This window comes from Rhinopithecus roxellana, chromosome 1 (assembly GCF_007565055.1).
Source record: "Rhinopithecus roxellana isolate Shanxi Qingling chromosome 1, ASM756505v1, whole genome shotgun sequence".
NCBI lineage: Eukaryota > Metazoa > Chordata > Mammalia > Primates > Cercopithecidae > Rhinopithecus > Rhinopithecus roxellana.
The window spans coordinates 199,310,399-199,335,718 of NC_044549.1; the positions used below are offsets into that span (position 1 = coordinate 199,310,399).

At 39.5% G+C, this 25,320-nt stretch overlaps 1 protein-coding gene and 1 non-coding gene across 5 annotated transcripts in view; one reads left to right on the top strand and one right to left on the bottom strand.

Annotated features, from left to right (window-relative positions):
- Positions 1-4,107: 4,107 nt before the first annotated feature.
- On the bottom strand, positions 4,108-4,180 carry TRNAR-ACG. The gene has a single exon. It is a non-coding gene; the product is annotated as a tRNA-Arg (tRNA).
- A 167-nt stretch (positions 4,181-4,347) lies between these two features.
- The window catches only part of SACM1L (SAC1 like phosphatidylinositide phosphatase), a 54,696-nt gene continuing 33,723 nt past the window's right edge, over positions 4,348-25,320 (top strand). The window contains exons 1-6 of one of the 4 annotated variants that reach the window (XM_030936101.1): positions 4,348-4,604; positions 5,436-5,475; positions 16,961-17,058; positions 18,736-18,810; positions 20,662-20,789; positions 23,629-23,778. In XM_030936101.1, the coding sequence (XP_030791961.1) occupies positions 16,965-17,058; positions 18,736-18,810; positions 20,662-20,789; positions 23,629-23,778 (447 nt within the window). In that variant the 5' untranslated portion in view covers positions 4,348-4,604; positions 5,436-5,475; positions 16,961-16,964. The remainder of the gene's footprint in view (positions 4,605-5,435; positions 5,476-16,960; positions 17,059-18,735; positions 18,811-20,661; positions 20,790-23,628; positions 23,779-25,320) is intronic. The other 3 variants (XM_010374808.2, XM_030936106.1, XM_030936103.1) reach the window with 3 other exon arrangements.

Consider the following 25,320-nt stretch of genomic DNA (forward strand, 5'->3'; position numbering starts at 1 on the left):
TTCCATATTGGATGTACCTGGCTTCCAGGTGCATTTATCTATGCAAGCTTCTAGCTTGCTTATTTATGCTTGCAGCTTGACTTTTCAGGCTGCTTTCTGCTAGAAGAAAAATGGTTTTGGGGGCTGCTTTTTATTAAAAGAAAAGCCTTACCAAGGACTCCTGTACCCTCACTATCTGCCTGAATAATTTTGTTAACTTCTATATTAAAAGGTCTATAAGTGGGAGCTGGCCCTAAAAGTAGGTTATAGAGATTATTTGGATGTACCAACAAGCTTCATCTGCAGCTTGGACTGTCTCCATTGGAAGGCCTCTGGCAGATTTTGTAAAAAGTTATATTTATGTAACAACTTTACTATAGGGAAAATTTGCCTAAAGATATGAATTTATATTACTCATCATTGGCTGGTTCCTTATCCTGAACATTGGTTTCCTTGGAATCTGATTTCGGCTTGTTTGGCCTTAAAAAACCCCAGAAGAATGGATGTTTCTGCCAGATTATTTTCTGGTTTTCAGTCTCACTATATGTCACAAAGGCTTTGGTTTATGGTTCCCAACTGGTGAAGAAACATCAAACTTTGCTTCTCTTAGTTCCTTCTACATGACAATGGGTGGTGGCTGTTTAGATGGAAGCATTTTTTTCCCCTAAAGCCTATGAGACAGGCTGCAACTTAAACCCCTATTTTATTAAAGGAGAGGAAATGTCCAAGAGCCCAGAGCTAGTGGGTAAAAGCATCATCAGGACTAGAAATGGGGTCTTCTTGTTGCCAATTAGTAGGGGTGAGGGGTAAGTGGCCTATGTGACTGCCATCCTTGCCCAGACAGGGAATTGTCCTTGAACCCACTCTTGTGGTGTCTTCTGGGGGTATAGTGAGTCCTCAGGGCAGGACAGCCTTGGGGTCAAGAGCCCAGACTCAGGTGCTATCTCAGGTTTTGTAACTCAATTGCTCAATGACCTTAAGCCGGTTTAGTTCCCTCATCTGTGAAAATGGGGATAACAACTGAATTTACCTCAATAAAGTGTGTCAGGTTTTAAGAGTAATTGATCTTTACGTCATGATAAATGGCAACAAAATAAATGACAAATGGATTAAAGTAAATAGTAAAAACAACATAAGAACAAAACATTAAAAAATCATATAATAGGCCAGGCGCAATGGCTCACGTCTGTAGTCCTAGCACTTTGGGAGGCCGAGGTGGGCGGATCACAAGGTCAGGAGATCGAGTCCATCCTGGCTAACATGGTGAAACCCCATGTCTACTAAAAATACAATAAATTAGCTGGGCGTGGTGGCGAGCGCCTGTAATCCCAGCTACTCGGGAGGCTGAGACAGGAGAATGGCGTGAACCCAGGAGGCGGAGCTTGCAGTGAGCTGAGATCGAGCCACCGCATTCAAGTCTGGATGACAGAGCAAGACTCCATCTCAAAAAAAGAAAAAAAATCATATAATAGAAGAAACCAAGTATTAGTAAATTTGAATATATAAAAGTGAAAATTACTACAAGTTAAAAAATATATATATATGTATATATATATATTTTTTTTTGAGACAGTCTAGCTCTGTCACCCAGGCTGAAGTGCAGTGATGTGATCTCAGCCAACTGCAGCCTCCACCTCCCAGGTTTAAACAGTTCTCCTGCCTCAGCCTCCTGAGTAGCTGGGACTGTAGGCACACACCACCATGCCTGGCTAATTTTTGTATTTTTAGTAGAGAGAGGGTTTCACCATGTTGGCCAAGCTGGTCTCGAACTCCTAACCTCAAGTGATCCACCTGCCTTGGCCTCCCAAAGCGCTAGGATTACAGGCATGAGCCACCGTGCCTAGCCATTGAGAAATATTGAAAAGGTAAGGCCGGGCGCGGTGGCTCAAGCCTGTAATCCCAGCACTTTGGGAGGCCGAGACGGGTGGATCACGAGTTCAGGAGATCGAGACCATCCTGGCTAACACGGTGAAACCCCGTCTCTACTAAAAATACAAAAAAACTAGCCGGGCGAGGTGGCGGGCGCCTGTAGTCCCAGCTACTCGGGAGGCTGAGGCAGGAGAATGGTGTAAACCCGGGAGGCGGAGCTTGCAGTGAGCTGAGATCCGGCCACTGCACTCCAGCCCGGGCGACAGAGCAAGACTCCGTCTCAAAAAAAAAAAAAAAAAAAAAAAAAGAAAGAAAGAAAAAGAAAAGGTAAATCATAAACTGGAAAAAAGATTGCAATGTACTTAAGAGTTAATACCCTTAATATATTAAGAAAATCAAATTTGTAGGAAAAAACTCAATACATCAAGGGAAAATATATACATTAAGAAGTGCATGTAAAAGGAAGTTCCATATTTCAATTATGAAAATTGCAAATCACGATTAAATTTATAATATCCAGTGTTGGTTAGCATGCATGAAAACAGAGAAACAGGTGCTGTTGATGGAAGTGCATTTTGGTTTAATTTTTTGGAGGGCAGTTAGAAAGTAACAAAAGTCTTAAAAATGTCCATAAAATGGACCTTACAGATGTCCACCTGGTCGTTCCACCTCTAGAAATCTGTAAGACAAAGAAATAATTCAGCCGGGGACGGTGGCTCACGTCTGTAATCCCAGCACTTTGGGAGGCCAAGGTGGGTGGATCGCGAGGTCAGGAGATCGAGACCATCTTGGTTAACACGGTGAAACCCCGTATCTACTAAAAATACAAAAAATTAGTTGGCTGTGGTGGCACGTGCCTGTAGTCCCAGCTACTTGGGAGGCTGAGGCAGGAGAATCGCTTGAACCCGGGAGGCAGAGGTTGCAGTAAGCCAAGATCACGCCACTGCACTGCAGCCTAGGTGACAGAGCGAGACTCCGTCTCAAATAATAATAATAATAATAATTCAACACAGGGTCTCATTCTGTTGCTCACACCGGAGTACAGTGGCATGGTCACAGCTCACTGCAGCCTCGACCTCCTGGGCTGAGGTGATCCTCCCACCTCAGCCTCCTGAGTAGCTAGGATTACAGGTGCACACCACCAAACCTGGCTAATTAAAATTTATTTATTTATTTATTAGTGATGAGGTCTCGCTATGTTGCCCAGGCTGGTCTCGAACTCCTAAGCAGCATCATTTTTTCTAAGTGTTAAACTGGCAATAACCCAAATTCCCAGCATAAGGGTTATGCATAAAATATCTAGCTCTCTGATGAAATATCTTCAAAGAATATTTAATGACCTTAAATCTCAGACAAAAAGGTAAGGGGACAAAATGAAGAACCTATTTCCTTCCACACAACCCCAATTTGGAAAAACACATGTGCAAGTATACCCATGTTAAAAAGTATAGAAGAAAAAAAGGCTTTAAGGAAAAAAAAAAAAAAATAGTCATGATCTAGGGTGGGAACCGCGTTATTATTCCCAATAATTTTATATATTTTAAAAATATATAATTTTGTCAGGGGAAAACGTTATGTTGCGGAAATTAATTGATCGAGTGATAAGTCAATCGACAGTGTCCGATGACTCATATAACCCCACGGTTCGAGTCCCCTTTAGGCCGCAGACGTTTCGAGCCTTCTCGGGTGTCCGAGTAGCGCATCTGTACAATGAGGGGTAATATACTAGATTACCTGAGGTCTTCTTATTGTAAAAACACCCATGTATTAAGGTTTCCCAGTGGAATTTGGGGGCCGGGTTGACTTCGGAGCTGGAGCTCGCAAAGGCCAGGGCTTCTGCAGATTCCGACGCTTTGTAGACCCCCACTACCCCGTGCAGCCGCACTGCAGGTTTTCTTCTCCGCTGGTTAGATCACATCACCATGGGGGCTTCTGCTCCATGGCGAGGAAAGGCCAGAACTGCTGCCTTACATGCGCTTTTGCGTCATCCAGCCACAGCAATGCCCACTCCAAACTGCTACTTTTCCAGGTGTGTTTGTCTAAATATACCCCATTTACAGACTTCTCAGGTGCATCATTACCAACAGGACGCTCTGCAGTTTGCGAACCACCTCAGACAACTCCAGGTTCCTAGCATAGTTTAAAGGATGACATTGTGAGCAAAGTAGCATCAAAATTTGAGATATTTAACTCTCACATTCTAACCATATACCTTTCCAAGGTCTTGTAATACATGCAAGTGTGGCAAAACGAGCACTGCGAGCCAGCCAGGAGTCGAACCTAGAATCTTCTGATCCGTAGTCAGACGCGTTATCCATTGCGCCACTGGCCCCGAGCTAGTAAAAGTTTTTCCGCGAGGGCTGATCACCCTTATGCAGTGTGAACAGGCTTCCGGGAACCAGCGATCCATTTTGCCTCGGCGCCACAGCTCCCGCTGCTCCGCCTTTCCCCGAAACGCGCTCCACCAATCCGCAGCGGCTTCGTCATGGTCTTCGTCGCACTCCAACCCGCCGTATCGGCGGCATGTCTCGCGTGCTCTAGCTCGCACACTAATTTGTCCTCTACCGCCTCCCGTTAAGGCCGGCTCTCTTGTGGGGCGGGAAAAGGGGTGGGACGAGGCTGGGCGCTGCGGCCGCCGTGCCAGGGTGACCGATAGCGCTGTAGCCGAGGTGGCGGCGCGGGGCGGGGCCGGCGGAGAGACAAGGAAGGAGGTGGTTGTGCAGGATGGCGACGGCGGCTTACGAGCAGCTGAAGCTGTGAGTCCCACGGGCCGGAGGGGCGGCGGGCGGGGAGGCAGCTGCGGGCCCCGGCCTCGGGGAGGGCTTCTGAGTCCCGGGCGGCAGATAGGGTGTGGGAGCTCCTAGCACTTACCGGTCTTCCTCATCCGGCGCGGCCTCTCCTAGGCCTTGCCCGAATAGCCATGGACCGGGAACCAGCGACTCGCCGGCCTTTCTCCACCGTGCTCGGCCCCAGCGCCCACAGCTGAAGAGAGAAGCTGCAGACTGGCCTCCAGCGAGCGGGGGTCGGCGTTATGATGCGGCCCTTCAGGGCACGCTTGTCCCCACTTTCTATGGAGAGCTAGAGACTGAATTTATCTGTATGACTTAGCAGAGAAAAAGAGTTTTCTCTTCCTTAACGGACCTAAAACAGCGGTTTAGAGTCTACACACAAATCAACAAACCTTTGTTTTGGTTACAGCCTATCTAGGTACTGAAGCCTGCCTGACCACTTTTCAGTGTGCAGAAAAAATTTAAAGTACAGTCAGTACTCTTAAGGTCCTGAAGGAGTTTACTTTGGTTTAAATTTTAAACATCTCCAGCCAAAAGCAGGTTCTTAAGTCTATGTCGACAGCCAGAGGCTAATCTCGAGAATTCTGACACTGCAAAGTGACTTCTCGGTAAATCCAAGTTCTTGAGTCTTTGATAGAGAGGCTCTGGTTGTTAAGAGTTATAAAATAAGTGCTTTTAAGGGCTTTGGTTTGTCTTGGATTAAAAACAACATGTGTTTATTTCCCTTAGTGTTACCCATTAGCATCCACACTTTTCTTGTCTGTGAATAATTGTACTCACTTCGTGTTCTACTCCTAGGCTGTTTGAAAATCTGGTGGCCACAGCCTGGGAATATCTGGTAGGAGAAACGAATGTAATTTTTAAGTAGCTTATCTATCCCTATATATAAGCGAAAATATCTTGGCACTTAGGCATAGGTGTCACATTTCCTTTGCAGGGAAATGACCTCAAAATGTGGTTTGGGCACCTCTTATGCTCCTCAGACCTCAAGCTCATAATAACTTTCTGAAAGATTCACTGGAAAGTTAGAGGTGCAAAATTCAGAGAGAGGGGTCATCTATTCCACACTGTGTGTGTTGCAGAAAAGATGATTGCTTTTTCTACAGTCCACCTCCGTGCCATTTCTGTTTACTGTAATGTTGTTTGAAAACCCTAGCTGCACGCTTCCCTCCACATTTTCCTCTCCACCTTTCCGTATTTTCTCCCAGTTCCCCTTTGCAAAGTGCTTACCTTGTCGTTGGTGAAAGAGTTCAAGGAAGTGTCTTCCACTGCTTTTCTGGCCAGGCCACTGTCACATGTGCTCTGCTAGCTAATTAGGTTATTGTCTATCTGATAGACACTGAAGGGTTTAATGTGATCCTACACCAGGTCTCAAATGTGTTTAAGCAATATGGAGCCATGGCTTGATGCAGCTTAGCGTGGCAAAGATTGAATAGGATGGAGAACTTGAGAATTATGATTGTTTTTCAGCTGCCAGAACACTAAATTTAACCAATTCAGACCTTAAAACAAACCAAAATCCTCTGAATACATAAAAGAGAAAAGAAATTTGTCCCTTAAGTGGTAAGAATGATGTTTTTGTATTGATTTTTGTGAGAAGTGGAAACTCTTAAATTATTTGGGTGATAAAGTCAAACTGGGGTTATGTGAAACCCATTTTCTGATTTGTCAGTCCTAGCTTTTTTTCCCCCTGAAAAAAAAGTTTTGAGTGTTTCTGTAAATGTGAAGGTATAACTTTTTTGCAACTTTTTCTTTACCAAGGGGTTTATGAGTTAGAATTTCCGTTTCTATTCCTTCCTTTTGGCTCTTCCTGCTCTGAGGCTGTGTTGAAGGTTTTAAATGTGGCTCCTGCCCTAAGGAGTATTCTTTTTCGGATGCATTTAAAAGTGAAATTGGTTTCTGTATAAGAATTGGTAGGAGACAGTAGCCATTTTAAAAAATGTGTCTAGAGATGTGTTTTAAGAAACATCCATGCAAAAGAGATAGTTCGATTATTTTATTACAAAAGGATTGCTACAGGATTTATTTAAATGTTGAAATGCTTGTTTTTTTCTTTTGTTTCGTTTTGTTTTTAAAGAGATGGGGTCTCATTCTGTTGCCCAGGCTGGAGTATAGTCGTTTGGTCATAGCTCACTGCAGCCTCTAACTCCTAGTCTCAAGCGAGCCTCCCACCTGAATACTGTAGGCAGTTGCAACACAGTGGTAAAGATTTGTGTATGTATACATACATAAACAAGAAAAGGTACGGTAAATATACAGTATTATAAGCTTATAGGACCACCATCATATATGTGGTCTGTTGTTGACCAAAGCATTGTTACATGGCACATGGCTGTATTTTGTTTTTCCAACCAGTTTACACCTTATCATTTTCTTCTCTAGTCCTCCTCAGAACCTAGCATAGAGCCTTGTGCAGAGCAGCTTCTCAGTGAATCAACTGAGTGAATGAAAGGAACTTTCCAGTATAGACCACGTACTAGCACTTCAAAAAGAACACAGTCTAGGGTAATTTGGAATGTATCCGTTTGAAGAAACACAGCTTAAAAGTCATTTCATGTATGTTATTGTCTTCACAGTGTCTCTGTGAGGTCATAGGCTGATATGTATCCTGTCATTGTTGAAAACAGTCTAATAATTGCCCTTGGCCACAAAGTCAGATCATACAGTCAAGCCATGCTAGAGCTAGCCTTGGAATACAGCTGGTCCAGAGTCCAGTGATCTTTCCATTCCATTTTGTTATCCATATCACCTTTTTTTCTCTTATCAGATTGCTCTCGCCTTAGTCCTCAGACATGCCAGGTATTGAAATGAGTCACTTACAACCAAATATAGTTGACATGTCCATATGAATTTCCATATATTTAATGTGGAAAACAGAATATTGATTTGCTCAGAATTTAAAATTCATACTTTTTAAACTTCTAGGCAGTTCTAAATATCTTGTTAGGCTCCATTTTTCTTTTTAAGTCATTTGTATAGGCATGGATAATGTCAGACAGTGATAAATTTGAAATTGCAAAATAATTAGACTGAAAATGTAATTTTTAAGCAGCTTATCTATCCCCATATATAAGCTAAAATACCTTGGCACTTAAGCATAGGTATCACATTTCCTTTGCAGAAAAATGACATCAAATGTGGTTTGGGCACTTCTTATGCTCCTCAGACCTCAAGCTCACTAATAACTCTCTGAAAGGTTCAGTGGAAAGTTGGAGGTGCAAAATTATTGGATACATTTAAAGCGTTTTTTCTTTTTTTTTTTTTTCTTTTAAAAGGTCATTTGAAACTAGATGTAAGGCAGGGAATCCTTTAGATGCTGCATCAGGCTGCACATGCCTCTGAAGAATACTGTTTCCTCAGGAAATTGCCTTTTTTAAAAGAGTCTCATAACTGTGAGGTCATCAGTCAGGGCAGATACGATCCAACCTTGAAAACAGATGGAACCTAAGCTTCCTTGTGATGTAGACACATGTAATCTGTTGAATATAATGAACATTTATATTATTCACAGAACTCTTCCGGTGGAGGGAGGGGTATAGGGCAGCCAAGGTTATTCTCATGAGTTTTAGCACAGATAATATGGGGTTTGTATCCAAAGCATTAGTTGGCTGGGAGTTCAGGCTGGTTCAGGCTTACTTAGGCTAACCTGGCCAGCCTAGGTTAGTGCTAGGCTACATCAAATGACTTGGTATGCTTGTTTGAAGTGCATATTCCAGGGCCCCACGTTAGGCCTACTGAGTGAAAATCTCTGGGGATGAGCCGTGGAAATCTGCAAGTTTAGCTATCCTCGTAGTTTTTATGCACTCTGAAATATTTTAGGGCAGGCCATACATAGCTGAGTTAGGACCAGAAGAACATGCTGGTAGAATAGAATTCTTTGGAAGATATGGGGCTCTGGTAGATAGTGCTGTGGATTAGAACTTCAGATTAGGTGGAATTTGGACCTAGTCCTGTGAAGAAGTCTGGTTGAGAGAATGGGTTTTAGGGTATTCAGGGAATAGGATGTAGGTGGGAACACAGAGTTTTGAGAAAGAAGATAGCATATTAGAATGAGTTTCTAGAAACACCAGCTGGTTTGGAATTGGGTCGTGCCCCTGGGGAATCTGTGATGAACTTGAGCTATAGGAGAGGCAACCAGGGAGGGCTCAGTGAGGAGGTACCCAAAGGGAAGATGAATGGGGGAGGTAGGAGCACCTTCCACCTATGAGTGTAGTATGCACAGGGGATCCTTCTTTACTAAATTCTTTTCTTTTTGCTCACCAAACCTAGTAAAATGTTGTGCCTCTGTCTTTGCAACCAGAGATATATTAAATTTGATCATTAAGACCTTGATTTTAATTCTTTTTTTTTTTTTTTTTTTTTTTTTGAGATGGAGTCTCGCTCTGCTGCCCAGCCTGGAGGGCAGTGGCACAATCTCGGCTCACCGCAACCTCCGCCTCCCAGGTTCAAGTGATTCTTGTGCCTCAGCCTCCCGAGTAGCTGGGACTACAGGCGTGCACCACCAGGCCCGGCTAATTTTTGTATTGTTAGTAGAGACGGGGTTTCACCACGTTGGCCAGGCTGGTCTTGATCTCCTGACCTCAAGTGATCCACCCGCCTCAGCCTCCCAAAGTGTTGGGATTACAGGCATGAGCCACTGCACCCAGCCAGATTCTTTACATAAGATTTTTGAGGGAATATGTTTTTGCTACAGTTTTATGACATATCACTGTGGTTCCTATGCAAAATAGTGGTTTCATTATTTTTTAAAATTGTGGTAAAATAAAACTTAAAATTTACCCTCTTAACTATTTTTAAGTATACAATTCTGGGCAATAAGCACATTCATGTTGTACAACCACTATCACCATCCATCACCAGAACTCTTTTCATCTTGTAAAAATAAACTCTGTGCCCATTAAACAACTCCCCATTTCTGTATCCTCCCAGCCACAGGCAACCACCATTCTACTTTCTGTCTCTATAAATTTGACTTCTCTAGATGCCTCATAAAGTGGCAGTATTTGTCTTTTTATGACTGGTTTATTTCAGTTAGCATAATGTCCTTAAGCTTCATCCATTTTGTAGCATGTGACAGAATTTCCTTTTTTTTTTTTTTTTTTTTTTTTTTGAGACGGAGTCTCGCTCTGTCACCCCGGCTGGAGTACAGTAGTGCAATCTCGGCTCACTGCAACCTCCGCCTCCTGGGTTCAAGCGATTCTCCTGCCTCAGCCTCCCAAGTAGCTGGGATTACAGGTGCGTGCCACCACGCCTAGCTGATGTTTTGTATTTTTAGTCGAGACGGGGTTTCACCACATTAGCCAGGATGGTCTCCATCTCCTGACCTCGTGATCTGCCCACCTTGGCCTCCCAGAGTGTTGGGATTCCAGACCTGAGCCACTGTGCCCAGCCCAGAATTTCCTTTTTAAGGCTGAATAATTTTCCATTATATGTATGTACCACATTTCGTTTGTTCATTTGTTGATACACACATAGTTGGTTTCCACCTTTTTGGCTATTATGAGTAATGCCAGTATGAATGTGAGTATACAAATATCTTTTTGAAACCCTACTTTCAGTTATTTTGAGTATAGACCCGGAAGTGGAATTGTTGGGTCATACGGGAATTCTATTTTTAATTTTTAGTGGGTCACCATACTGTTTTCCCGTAGTAACTGCACCGTTTTACATTCCCACCCACAAAGCACCAGGATTCCAGTTTCTCCACATCCTAGCCAATACTTATTATTTTCTATCCTGGGTTTTCGTTTTTCCTTCTGGATAATAGCCATTTTAATGGGTATGAGGTGGGTAAGTAGTAATATTTTTGAAGTGGGCCAGTTTTACTCATTGATTTGACAACATTTTAAAGAGGTCAGTTGTCTGAAATAAGATGTGAATGTTACATGGGAGATAAATGTTTTCAGACACTAGAAAATCACAATGCCAACACTGAAAGAAAATAGAAATATTTGATGTTAATATTATAATTAAACATACTGCTTTTCTTAAAATTTAACAAGACTAATTTTTTAAAAACACTCTTAAGAGTTGTTGAATCCCAGGTGACTATAAGATTAAGTGCATTTGTATGAAGTGTAATACCCATACTGCCTTTGTTGAATTTAGCTTTTAGTCCCATTTCCACTTCTGGGATACTCAAAATAATTAAAGGTAAGGTCTCAGAGAGATTTGTATACCCCCATTCATAGCAGCATTATTCACAACAGTCAAAAAGGGGGAATCAACTTAAGTGTTGATTCTTTCTTTTTTTTTTTTTAATTTCAACACTTTTTGTAGAGATGAGATCTCGCTATGTTGACCAGGTTGGTCTCAAACTCCTGACCTCAAGATCCTCCTGCTTTGTTTTGCTTTTCTTTTCTTTTTCTTTTTTTTTTTTTTTAGACAGTGTCTTGCTCTGTTGCGCAGGCTGGAGTGCAGTGATGCGATCTTGGCCCTCAGCAGCTTCTGCCTCCCAGGTTCAAGTGATCCTCCCACCTCGGCCTCCTGAGTAGCTGAGGCCACAGGTGCATGCCACTACACCCGGCTAATTTTTGCATTATTTGTAGAGACGGGATTTTGCCATGTTGCCCAGGCTGGTCTCAAACTCCTGGGCTCAAGCAGTCCTCCTGTCTCAGCCTCCTAAAGTGCTGGGATTATAGGCATGAGCACTGTATCCAACCACTTTTTCTTTTTTATCCCGTGTTTGGACAGTAATCCTTAAAAGCAAAATAACCAACTGAATGAAGGTAGTCAAAATAGAAGCAATTATTATACAAGTATTATGCTATTTTGATATATCTTCTATAGTATGTGTGTTATTAATGGGAACCAGAACTCTGGGTAGATATCGAATCCTTTTGTCTTGACAGATACTTGGTAGGATTCTTGTTCAGTTAGAGTTAATAGTGAATTGGAGGCTATTGACCTCACCAGATAGTTTATATAGGACCAGAACCCTTGTTAGTATACAGTATTACTTTGAACCTTAGAGATCTGTTATTAGCAGTATAGATAATGACCAAATAATCTTGGATCGAATCTTGTTTTCTGAAATCCATTTCATAAAATAAGTAATATGATAGCTTGTTTGGTGAAGATTTAAAGACAAAAATAGCAATAAAACAATACACACCAGCAAAAATTACACCACTGAATGTTTACTTAATTGTTTTTGACTGTAAGTGCTAGAGAGTTAAAGTTAATTTCACTGGCTTTTGAAATGAAGCCTAGGAAGCATAAAACATGTAGAATAAAATTTATTACGTAAAATAATTATGCTTCAGATCAGTATTAAGATCAATACAAAAGTGGTGGGAAATGAAAGGAGAGGAAGAGAACAGTAAGGGCGTATATGTAGGTGCCTGTGAGTTAGGATGATACCTGCTGTTATGATTAACAGAATTGTGAGTCATTACTTATAATTGCCATCCCTAGAAATGTTAATTCCCTGGCAGTCACTGTTCACGTTTTCATTGCTACAGTTCTTAAGCCTAGAGATACCACTTTCAGTGACATTATCAGAATAGCCTGATGGCAGCATCAGCAACTTAGATTCCAACAGCATCTCTCAGAGAGAGAAGATCAAGCAAAGGCCTCAGGACTTTTGAGCGAGACATCTCTACCTTGATCCATAATTACTCTTATTTGTATACTTGGTTATAATACATTTTTGGTGGGGGGGATGAAGTCTTGCTCTTGTCCCCCAGGCTGGAGTGCAATGGCACGATCTCCGCTCACTGCAACCTCCACCTCCTAGGTTCAAGCTGTTCTCCTGCCTCAGCCTCCTGAGTAGCAGGGATTACAGGCGCCTGCCACCATGCCTGGCTAATTTTTATATTTTCAGTGGAGATGGGGTTTCACCATGTTGGCCAGGCTGGTCTTGAACGCCTAACCTCATGGAGTCTTGCTGTGTCGCCAGGCTGGAGTGCAGTGGCACGATCTTGGCTTACTGCAACCTCTACCTCCTGGGTTCAAGCAAGCGATTCCCCTGCCTCAACCTCCCAGGTAGCTGGAACTACAGGCGTGCGCCACCACACCCAGCTAATTTTTTTGTTTGTATTTTAGTAGAGACGAGGTTTCACCGTGTTGGCCAGGGTGGTCTCGATTTCCTGACCTTGTGATCCACCCGCCTCGGCCTCTGAAAGTGCTGGGATTAGAGGCGTGAGTCTCCGTGCCGGGCCTATAATACATTTTTTAAAACTTATTTTTATTTCAATCTTATGTATGTGGTTTAAAAATAAGTAGTATACAAAGCTTATAATAACAGAGGCATCTGCTTTTTTAAGCAACTTCTGGTATTTTACTCCATATCTATAAAAATGCTCATATTAGGCTGGGCTGTGGTTTATGTGTAGCTGTTGTTCAAATTAAGCCTCATGGTATATCGTAATTATATTTCTTTATAAAAATGTTTTGTTTTTCCTAGAATTAAAAAATGCCTTGCTTCTTTTTATTTGCTTGACTTTTTTTTTGAGACGGAGTCTCACTCTGTCGCCCAGGCTGGGGTGCAATGGCATGATCTTGGCTCACTGTCGCCTCTATCTCCCACATTCAAGCAATTCTCCTGCCTTAGCCTTAGTGGGGATTACAGGCGTGCGCCACCACGCCTGACTAATTTTTATATTTTTGGTAGAGACAGGGTTACACCGTGTCGGCCAGGCTGGTCTCAAACCCCTCACCTCAAATGATCTGCCCACCTCCACCTCCTAAAGCGCTGGGATTACAGGCGTGAGCCACCATGCCCGGCTGAGAAAAACTTTTACTTGCTTACAATGGAGATAGTTTTTTTCTGTGTGTGTGTTTGACTTTTGTGCTCTTATAAACAACTGATTTTATAATAAATACTTTATTGCTGACTGAAATGTGCCTATTAAGTTATACCTCCAAACTTGTATGTGGAAACAAGTGTGACTTTTCAGTTCATTGATTTTTGTCCAAATAATTTTCATTTTAAAGGTCTTACAGGTGAGGAGAGTTTAAATGCATTTATGTAAATACAGGTGGTCAGAGTGTAGGAAGGGTGAGCTATTGAGGGCATGCAATATGCATTTCTCTTTTGACTGTTTATTTAGATGCAAGCTTCGTGGTTTATGCCTAATATAAAAAAGTGGAGGAATTGTATTTCTGAGCTTGGTGAATAATAATCTTTTTATGTTAAAAATAGCATTAGTTGTTGAAGAGGTAACACACCCTTTATCTGGAGAAATAAATTATGGCAACTCTTTCCCCCACAATACAGCTGTGAACTTAAAAGACGTAGACCTCTGAGTATTATGAAGAAAATGTATGTAATAAAGCCCATGGACTTTACTCTGGTCAAAACTGTGTCACCTTCCTGAGACCTTTTCTGAAACTTGTTAGTTTGTCCTAGATGTAAAAGTAAAGCAGCCAAATAGGAGCAGTGGTGATGGCTTTGTCAAGACACTAAAGACGATGGAAGTGTAAAAAAACCAGTATTAAAACTCAGTGGTGTGAAACCATTTAGTAAAATAGGAATAATGCCTGTATTTCATGGAGTCCCCTCTTAGTGCTGAGCATATTATATGAGTTCTGTCATCCACCCTCACTTACCAGTTCTATCTCTTTTTATTGTATTTTACTTTTTTGAGGCAGAGTCTCACTCTGTTGCCCAGGCTGGAGTGCAGTGGTGCGATCTCGGCTCACTGCAACCTCTGCCTCCTTGGCTTAAGCGATTCTCATGCCTCAGCCTCCCCAGTAGCTGGGACTACAGGCATGCACCACCACGGCCAGCTAATTTTTGTATTTTTACTAGAGATGAGGTTTCACCATGTTGGCCAAGCTGGTCTCGAACTCCTGACCTTAAATGATCCACCTGCCTGGGCCTCCCAGGTGGTGGGATTACAGGTGTGAGCCACTGCGCCCAGCCTCTATCTCTTTTTAACGAAGAGAAGGCTGAGAATGGCAGCAAGGAATGAAATCCTTTCCTCAAATGAAATTTTAGATACCTTAGTGTTTGGGTCTCGAAGTGACAAAACTTTTAAAAAATTATTTTAAATGGAAAGTCTTTAAATTTTATTAAACCAGGGTTTTCAAAACATTTAGGTTTTTGTTTTTTACTAACCAGGGTCAATTTTGAACACAACAATGTATCTGTGCCAGCCTACCAAAGGCTGATGTCTTCAAATTCTAGTAATACAGTATGGTGAAAAAAAAAAATTACAGCCTTTAGACTTTTACAAAACTAGTTTGAATCCCAATTCTGTGCCTACCATCAGTCAGTCCCCAAACCAACCACTGAAATTCCTGGCTCAGCTTTCCCTGGAATGTATTCATCACCTGCCGCATAGTCCCTAGTGCTCGCGTAATGCTTAGCACGAGGTAGCCTTTTGGTAAATGTTAATGACTTACACTTGGAATGCAACTTGTGCTTCCATAAAACATCTTCTGTAGATATGGACTGAAATAGTGGATTTAAAAAAAATGGCTTAAGACTACATGTCTGGAAGTTCTTTATATTTCTTTGGTTTTAGGACCTCTCACTTTGTTTTCTTTTTATAGCTTTATTGAAGTTTAGTTGACATACAATAAACTACACACATGGAAAAGGGAAGTGTACAGTTTGATAAATTTTGACATTTTTACACCCTTGGAACCATTGCCAGTGTTACAATAGTGAACGTATCCGTTACCCTGAAACGTTTCCTCATGCTTGTAATCCCTTGCTCTTCTCTCTTCCTGCACAAGTTGAACATATATGTGCCATATGATCCAGCTGTTCCACTTCTAGGGAGTTAACCAAGAGAAATGAACATCTGCCTTAAGACTTTTATACAAGAATGTTCCTAGAACCTTTTCTTTATTCATAGTAACCCAAAACCAAAGTTACCAAATAGCCATCAACAAATGAATGGATCAACAAATTACGATGTATCTGTACAATGGAATGCTATTTCAGTAATAAAAAGGAATGAACTGTTGTACTCAGGTTAAATTGAAGATTGCTGTATTTGAAGCAGATTTACTTTCTTCGTTGTACTGATTTTCCTTCACTTAGCATATCCCCCCAAATGAAGGAAACTAACCTAATATTTAGTTAGTTACAGATGAACCATAGAAGGTTGTAAGTTTTATTTGGATAATTAAGGATTGATTATTTTCAGAGAACTTACAGTAAAAAACAGTCAACAAGAGTTTGTTTTGCTGCAGGACATTTTTCTATAATGTCAAATAGCTTATACACAATTGGTAAATAGAAAATGATGTCCATGATGGTTGTGTGGGTTTGAATGAGATTTTTCATAGGCAAGTGGGAGTAGAATTAAAAAGGAAAGGAAAAAGCCCTCAGGTTGGCTGCTGCACAGATAGAACAGATAGAAATTCTTTTAAGTCTGGTTTGTGAAAAATAAAGATTAGTTTCTGGAAAAAGAAATAGTTCTTGGACTCAGCCTGCCTCCCCAGCCTTGCTCAGCTTCTGAAAAGTTGTATCTTCTCCTGTGCCTACCTTAAAACAACAGTCTCAGTCAGTGGCTTGGAGTTCTACTTCAGTCTGCATCGTTTTAGTGCCTGCAAACTAAAACGCAGTTTTACTTTATTCTGTTAATATTTTGTATATCCTGAGTCCGTCCCTCACCATGCTGAGTTGCTTGCCTAAACTATTTGTTTCTTGAGAAACCACCTGTTGTTTTTGTTAGACTCTAATTACAAAGTTGCATAAATTTTAAGTAGTCTCTCTTAACCGTATTTCTACCTCCTTTATTTTTTATTTTGCAGAATGAGAAGTTTTTTTCAGGAACATATATATGGGTTTCTAAAAAAACACCTGACCTGAATGTTAATTTATTTTTTAAAATTTCCTGGAAATATTTTATTTAAAATGCATTTCTTATTATTTTTAGCTAATACCTCTTGCTTACTACGCATCAAATGTTCAAAGTACTTACCAGAGATTAGCTCATTTAATTCACACGTTGCTGCGTGATGAATCTGGTATTACCGTTATTTTACAGAAAGGGAATAAGAGGATCAGAGAGAATGAGTAACTTGCCTGAGGTCAGACTACTGGTAGTCTGGTTCTGTAGGCTCTGTTCCTACTGTGCTACATTGCCTTCTGTACCCTGTTGAATGTAATAAACTAGATTTGATTATGATATTTTTTGTATACATTAAATTGATAGTTTCATAGCAAATCAAAACCTTGTCAGCATCAAATATACAAGTGAGAAGAATTGCGGTGAACTCATAAGGATAGCAAACTTAACAGCTTCATCCATTTAGAAGCTGGGAAAATGATGTCAAATTTATACTCTGTAATTGTTATAATAAGTAGTTTTTTAGAAGTCTTCGTTTCATTTGGTTTAGTTATGTTTTACATTTCTTCTTAGGCATATGACACCTGAAAAATTTTATGTGGAAGCTTGTGATGATGGAGCAGATGACGTACTTACCATTGACCGTGTGTCCACAGAGGTTACCCTTGCAGGTATTTTACAGCCAGATTTAGAAGTTTAGGGAGAAAGATTTCATACATAAATTACAATAGTTAAAAAACATCACTCAGAGGTGCGTCAGTGTGTGGATCTCTTAAGTGCATTCTTACTAAAATTTTTATTCTTGCTACCTCATTTGAATGTAATGGTATACCCATTACTATACATGAAAAGTAATGGCAAAAACCGCAATTACTTTTGCACCAGCCTGTAATTTTTGTGCATTAGTTTTATGCTGTCTCCTTTTTTGTGAAAAGGAGAAATGATCTTGAAAATTTTAGGTAGCATTTTACTGTCTGTAAGGATTTAAAAACATAATATTTATTTATTTTTTCCCTTAGCTGTATTTTAACAGGATTGGCTTAGATAGCTAAGTTTCTTTCTAGCTGTAAGATTTAAGATATTTGAGAGTGAAAAAGTTGTTTCAGCTTTAAGAGTATGGAATTTTAACAGCTGCTTTTGTTTTTGTTTTGAAAACTTTCATGACTATGAGGAAATTTAATAAATGAAAAATAAAATATCCATCACTGACTAAAACTTGTAGGTGTTCTTAGGCAAATTATGTTTCTAAGTGTTATCTACCTATCCAGTTATACTTTGGTTTTGCTTTTCTGGGATGTGAAAAGCAAACTCTTTTTTTCACTTTTGTGGAATACCCTCACTTCTGAGTAGATAAATACGAAATAATTTTGGTGGCAAATTAATGTACCAAGTGATAACACATTTGGAATTTCATATTTCGTTTGTTGAAAGATTCTAATTCACCTCCAGAGTTCTATATTTTTTTCTTAAAGTATAATATTTGAATAACCGTAGAGTAGGCATTCAGTAAATAGCCTTTGAGTGGGTGAAGCGAAATATGAAAATATATGACGTGAGATAATGGGGTGTAAGAAAAGTATGGCTATAAAATTTGTTTTTTTGATTATGTGGTAATTCTGGTAGGTACTATATAAAGTTTGTCTTTGATCAAATGGAATTAGAGCTCTGTTTTAGTTTGATAATTTGATATTTCCTATTTGGCTGTTGCTTGGTGGCTTGGGATCTCTCAAGATAGCTGATTGGTTTTAACCAGTGTTAGTACACTTCTCCTAAAGTTTAAATTATACTAATCTTTATACCGCATTGATACAACCTAGTGTCTTACAAGAGCTTTAATGTGGGTGTATTTTCAGTTATTCTTGATCTTTCAGTAACATTTTATTTGTAGGTAGAGATTGCAGACCCATTTGCATAGACTGAAAAGCTAAAGGTCATGAATAGTTTGAATGTAAAGATGATGATGCCGAACAGTCATCAGTAAGACACATGATAAAATACTTCCACGCGAAGTCAGTGCTGATGAGGGACTGCCTTGCTGACAGTTTCTTAGCCAGTTTCTTTTCACCATTGGGAATGCAGACCATGGCATTCGTAACGGGACTATTTTTTCTTCCATGAAAAATCCTAACATACGTTCTAGGAGTTATCACAGTTTTATTGCTGTTACACTCCAGTTTACATAACTTACAGCTCTATCAGTAGTGCATTTAAGTTAAGAAATGTTACTTTTCTTAGAACAAATCATGCAAATTGATTTAGTCAAAGTAACTATTGAAATCAAACTAAATTTCTGTTTCTGTTGGTGAGCTTTTTGTATGTGATTTTTCTTTCTTTCGTTTCTTTTAAAGTCAAGAAAGATGTTCCTCCTTCAGCTGTCACAAGACCAATATTTGGTATACTGGGCACAATCCATCTGGTGGCAGGTAAGAGAAAATAAGCTAAGATGGACAAAGAAGGTAATTAAACCAGGTAGTTAAATTGATAATATTAGAGTGAGTGTACGATGAAGTAATACTTTGTGTCATGCTTTAAGCAGTAAATCTCTTGGTTAAGTATTTGTCATTAATTTTTAAAAGAAATACTCCCCAAATGGTAAAATTTATCAGCATGAGGTTCTGTTATTTAAAAAAAAGTTTTGTATTTCGTTGTGTTTCAGTTAGAGTTGAAATCCTTAACTAGATTGTTTTTGCAAATGGAGTATATAAATAAACTTTTTTTTTTTTGAGATGGAGTTTTACTCTTGTCGCCCAGGCTGGAGTGCAGTGGCACAATCTCGGCTCGCTGCAACCTCCACCTCGTGGGTTCAAGCAATTCTCCTGCCTCAGCCTCTTGAGTAGCTGGGATTACAGATGCCTGCCACCACACCCAGCTAGTTTTTTGTATTTTTAGTAGAGACGGTGTTCCAGCATGTTGGTCAGGCTGGTCTTGAACTCCTGACCTCAGGTGATCCACCCGCCTCGGCCTCCCAAAGTGTTGGGATTATAGGCATGAGTCATCATGCCCAGCCTGTAAATAAAATTTTTGGCCGGGCGCGGTGGCTCAAGCCTGTAATCCCAGCACTTTGGGAGGCCGAGACGGGTGGATCACGAGGTCAGGATATCGAGACCATCCTGGCTAATACGGTGAAACCCTGTCTCTACTTAAAAATACAAAAAACTAGCCGGGCGACGAGGCGGGCGTCTGTAGTCCCAGCTACTCGGGAGGCTGAGGCAGGAGAATGGCGTAAACCCGGGAGGCGGAGCTTGCAGTGAGCTGAGATCCGGCCACTGCACTCCAGCCTGGGTGGCAGAGCAAGACTCCGTCTCAAAAAAAAAAAAAAATGTTAATGCATCAGTGGACCAGGGTATTCTACACCTTCAGTCCTGTACTAATAGGGCATAGTGTATGTTAGCAAATGTTCTGAATTGTTAAGAAGGTGATTTTTCTTTAGATTTAATTTCATTGAGCTTGTTTGAAGTTCCTGTTGTTTCAGGCAACATGCTAGATGCTGAATTATAAAGGATGAAAGTCCATTTTGCCCTGCAGTTCACAGTCTAGTGAGAGAGGCGTGTAAGTAGTAAACTACTGCAGTACAGTGTGACAAGTTCCAGGAGAGACATGTACATGGGAAAACTTTCAGAGAGGGCACTTGTGGGTAAAGTGTTGAACACACCTGAAGAATTAATTCAGTAGGAAAGGGTTACTCTGTTTTATATATTTGTGGGGTGAGGAGGTGGCAAGGTCAGGATTGGTATATTGTGCATGATGTTGTGATGACTCCTTGATTCCTGACCACTCATCCTTGTAATATTGCAGCAGCCAGTTAGCTGTACTGCCCCAGCACATTTCTCTACCATTTAGAGTGACATGAAGGACATAGGAGTGGTGTGGAAGGGACATTGCCCTGTAATGTCAGATCTTGTGACCTGATGCTTTGAACTGCCTGCTAGGAAATGATTAGCAGAGGCCTGTATCCCTTGGGGTTGATGAAAGAGAGAAAAAGAAGTATTTTCTGTCTCTACTTTCCATTTACTAAGACAAATCCTTTGTTTATGAAAAGCTTTTGCTTTTATCTTTTTTGAGAAAAACGTGACCTTTCAGTAAGGATTGTTCTAAATAATATGCTGGCCTTTCTATTCATAAATTGTAAGGTTGCTTTAAAAATGGGCCTTTTATCTGAGTGGCACAATACAGTCTCATTCTACTAGCCTTTAAAGTTAAACAATAAGGACTCCTATTTCTACCTTTATAGTTACTGTTTTTATAATTATGTGTATTTGGCTTGCTTTTTGCAGGTAATTATCTTATAGTCATTACTAAAAAGACAAAAGTAGGTGAATTTTTCAATCATGTAATCTGGAAAGCAACAGATTTTGATGTCCTTTCTTATAAGAAGACAATGTTGCACTTAACTGATATTCAGGTAAGAACTGGAAATTGTTACTAATTGCAGAGCCCAAAGAAGTAGCATAGGCTGAGTAGAGGAGGGTGAGGGTGTTGTGGAATAGATGTAATTATTTTAACAACCTATAGAGTAAGGTCACTCTACCTACTTTTCTACCTAGGCATAATAAATATTTTTTAAATCATTTGTTGCTCTTGTTTGTTTGTTTTTTTAAGATTCTTTTTTTTTTTTTTTTGAGATGGAGTGTAGCCTAGGCTGGAGTGCAGTGGCGCAATCTCGGCTCACTGCAAGCTCTGCCTCCTGGGTTCATGCCATTCTCCTGCCTCAGCCTCCCGAGTAGCTGGGACTACAGGCGCCCGCCGCCACACCTGACTAATTTTTGTGTTTTTAGTAGAGACAGGGTTTCACCTTGTTAGCCAGGATGGTCTCGATATCCTGACCTCGTGATCCGCCCGCCTCGGCCTCCCAAAGTACTGGGATTACAGGCGTGAGCCACCACGCTCGGCTGATTCAATTCTTAAATTATGAAATGTCATATGGAGAGAAAAGGGAAAACAGAAATGCACATGTACTCAACACCAGATTTAACTTCATATCGTCTTTGTAAAGAAATAAATTACAAATACCTTTGAAGTTCTACTCCTCTTAACTCATTCTCTTCTTTCCCAGAGAGGTTTTCTCTATTTTTACCACATGTGAATGTAAGTGTGTATGTGTGTTTATGAAATGTGTATATATTCTTTCAGGCAATTTTCCTTTTGCACTATTCCTGTATGCACAGATTTCAGTAACCATGGTTTAGTTAACACCAATCCCCAAGCAACATGGCTTAAATTTCAGTTACTACAGTTTATTAACTGAAGAATTAACCCACCAAAGATGAAGGTGCAAAAGACAAAAAACAACAACTCTGGAAGAGAAATTGAAATTGAACATAAATGGAGCATAGAAGAAGTAGCTGACCATGGGAATGCTGACACTATCACCATTCAAGGGACTGTAGGTATGCAGCCAGAGGTCCTAGTGCAGGCGAACTGACCGGCATTAATGATGGAGTGGCTGTGACGAAAAGGATGACAGTATCTCAGAGGAAGTGACGCCTGCAACAGACTTCTCATTAAAGGAAACCTTGGAGATATTTCCCAACGTTGAAAGTGCAAAGGATAAAATGTCAGAAGTTGGTTTAGACTTAGGAAGGTGTGTGACAGTTCACCAGGGATAGAAGAGATAGTCTGTATCTTAATTTATATGACAAGAAGAAGGCAAGCACTGTTCAAGTCTCTTGATAAGTTTTTTTACAAAGAAATAAAATATTTTTTATTCTCAGTGTTTCTGATGTTTTACAGTGTGCTAAATATTAGTTTTACAATTTACTCATTTCTTTATACTTATAATAATTTGCTGTATATGTAACTTACAAATTAATGTCTACAACTTATAACTATATAAGTAAATATAACTTACAATAGAGTTTTTAATGTTTTGACAAAAAAATTTTTAAAGGTCATGAAACAATCATAGTTTTTACAGTTGATTGTTAAGATAGCTTAAGATTATTAAGATTAAAATCACATGGTAATTTTTACAGTCCCACTTTACAAAGTAAAGACTGCCTGTATTCATGTTTAAACAGGATCTGTTTTTGCTCATGAATGGCATTGCCCTGTTCTGATTCTTTGACTCTTACTTTTTAAAGTCAACATTGTTTAGAAATATACCTATTGAGAGTGATTGTTTTCTTAATGTAATTTTAGTTATGTGTTTGCTATTTAAAAATTTTACGTTATATTTTTACACACAATTTATAAGAATGTTTGTTTCTAGAAGAAAATGTATTAAAACATATAACTTAGGATAAATATTTTAAAAAATAAAATTATAGCACTGCCTAACTAAGTAAAACTACAAGATATGCTTTTTATACTTTAGAATTTCTTTTTTATTATATATATATTGAGAAATATATATCAATATATTCATTCTCTACTGGGCATATTTTAAAAAAATAAAAATGGCTGTATTTATTTAATAGACCAGTCATATTTACTTAGTTTCTTCTTGATTGTTATTCTTTGTTGTCAAGCTGTGTAGCTAATTTTAAAAACATGTCTGAGCACAAATAAAAAATTTTGTATATGTAGATTTGTAACATGTAGATTAACAAGTTAATCATTTAGTAATGGTTAAACGTTACTAAACATTAACAATTGCTTTTTAAAACAAGGATAAAACCAAATGTCAATATTGGTATTCATTGGGAAAGCTAGTTAAAATGGTTTTCCAAGAATAAAGATAAATATTGCTTTTACTGGACTTTTTAATCTCTGTTTTAAAGAAAAAGAATTCCATTTTACTTCTCATCCATCCCAAAGCAGGGAACGTTTCTTGAGAATGAGGATTATGTTAGTATCTTGCTATGTGCGTTATTGGGCCCCTCATAAATGTATGTGTTTTATTTGTCAAATGAAGATAGCTATGCTAACTTAGCAGGGCTGTTGTGAAGATTAAAGAGAGTCTTAGGAAAATAACCGGCACATAGTAGATCATAACCGAAGGTGATGTTTTGTTAAAACCACTCTTCTGCCCTTTAGAATAAAGTTTGTAAAGGATACAAAGGGGAGAAGTCCTACCTAATCAAGTTACCTAATAGTACCCTACAGTGTTTACTGAGTATCTTCTGTGTGTCAGGAACTGTCCTACATCCCAGGGAAATGGCGAGCCTCCCCTTTACTGGCTCAGTCATTGTGCCAGTAGTCTTTAATGAGACTGGACTTAACAGGATTTAATTTGTATTCTTTTCTCATGCTGACAGATTCCTTTTCAATTATGAGCTGTACTGATTTTTCTTTGTTTACAGTTACAAGATAATAAAACCTTCCTAGCGATGCTAAACCATGTCTTGAATGTGGATGGATTTTACTTTTCAACAACATATGATTTGACCCATACTTTGCAGCGGCTATCCAACACTAGTCCAGAATTCCAAGAAATGAGTCTTTTGGAAAGGGTAAGCTTGATCTTCAGTTATTTTTATTTTTAGTATTTTAAAACGGACATGTCTCTGTTTCATGCATAAAAATTTATATTGATTTTTCTCAGTCCTGGCTATATGTTAGAAACATGTATGAGGCTTTGAAAATATACCCTATTTTAAATATACATCACAATCCCAGTGTGAGAGTCCTTGAATCTGTGTATGTATACAGCCAGAATTGAGAACCACTGGTGTAGATATTCAGAAATCTTTGTATAAACACACAAGTGAGTTATTAGAGGAAAATCTTTCAGAATTTGTATTTTGCATAACTATTACTAGGCTACCAAGTGCTAACTCTCACATGTAAAATCTTCAAACTAGCATTGCATTCATTTGTAATTTCTTAACTCTCAACTCTCAGTGTTCGGTAGTGCAGCAGTTACATTAGCAGTGTAATTAGGCTTATAAAATTCATATTCTAATAGTTGATACTTCTTCTGTAGTGATGGTTATTTATAATTTTTATAACTAAAAATGTAACAAAAGTCACTAAGAATTTGGAAAATGTCCTTTTAAAGGTTTTTTTTATTTTGCTTTTTTTTTTTTCTTTGAGACAGAGTCTCGCTCTGTCACCTAGGCTGGAGTGCAGTGGTACGATCTTAGCTCACTACAACCTCTGCCTCCTGGGATCAAGTGATTCTTGTGTCTCAGCCTCATAAGTAGCTGGAATTACAGGCGTGTACGAACACGCTTGGATAATTTTTAGTGTTTTTAATAAAGATGGGGTTTTGCCATGTTGCCCAGGCTGGTCTCGAACTCCTGGCCGCAAGTGATTCACCCACCTCATCCTCCGAAAGTGCTGGGATTACAGGCGTGAGCCACCGTGCCTGCCCAATCTGCTTTTTTTTTATTTTTATTTTTTAAATATAGAGTGAATGTATCTTTAAAATTAGGTTTCAAATGATCTCAACTTAAAGTTTCTTTTGTTCAGGAACCTGGATAATTGCTGCCTTAATTTTTTTGACACACCTTAGATGTGTTTAATGAGAAGACAGAATTTAAAAGGTCCTTCCATGTTACCTATTAGGTTGGACATGTGAAATTGTCAGTAATTGCCCATTTTTAATCAATAAAAATGGTTATTTCTTATAGTTCAACCTAAATTAATATTTTAGTTGACTGGCTTTTTTGGGTAAGATTTTACACTCTAATTTAGTAAAATTGTATGTAGCCTTAGATGGAAGTTGAGATGCAGGCTAAGCATTCAAGAAACTTGGCTTTTAACTACAAAGAGACTTGCTTTTAAAAGCAGTTGCTACATTCTCCATTTGTTTGTGAAACATCTCTACAACGTCAGCCATGTACCAGGCACTATACTAGCCCCTGGGGACCCAGAATTAAGCTGTGGACCCTGTCTTATGGGAGCCTACAGACCGCCAGGGAAGTGGTAGTCAAAGAATGGTTGCTATAATGAAGGTATGTACCAAAGTGAGGTGGGATCCTGAAGGAATGAGGGTCTTTGCCTGGGGTTGTCAGCGACAACTTTATAAAGAAAGGTATCTACAGAGGACA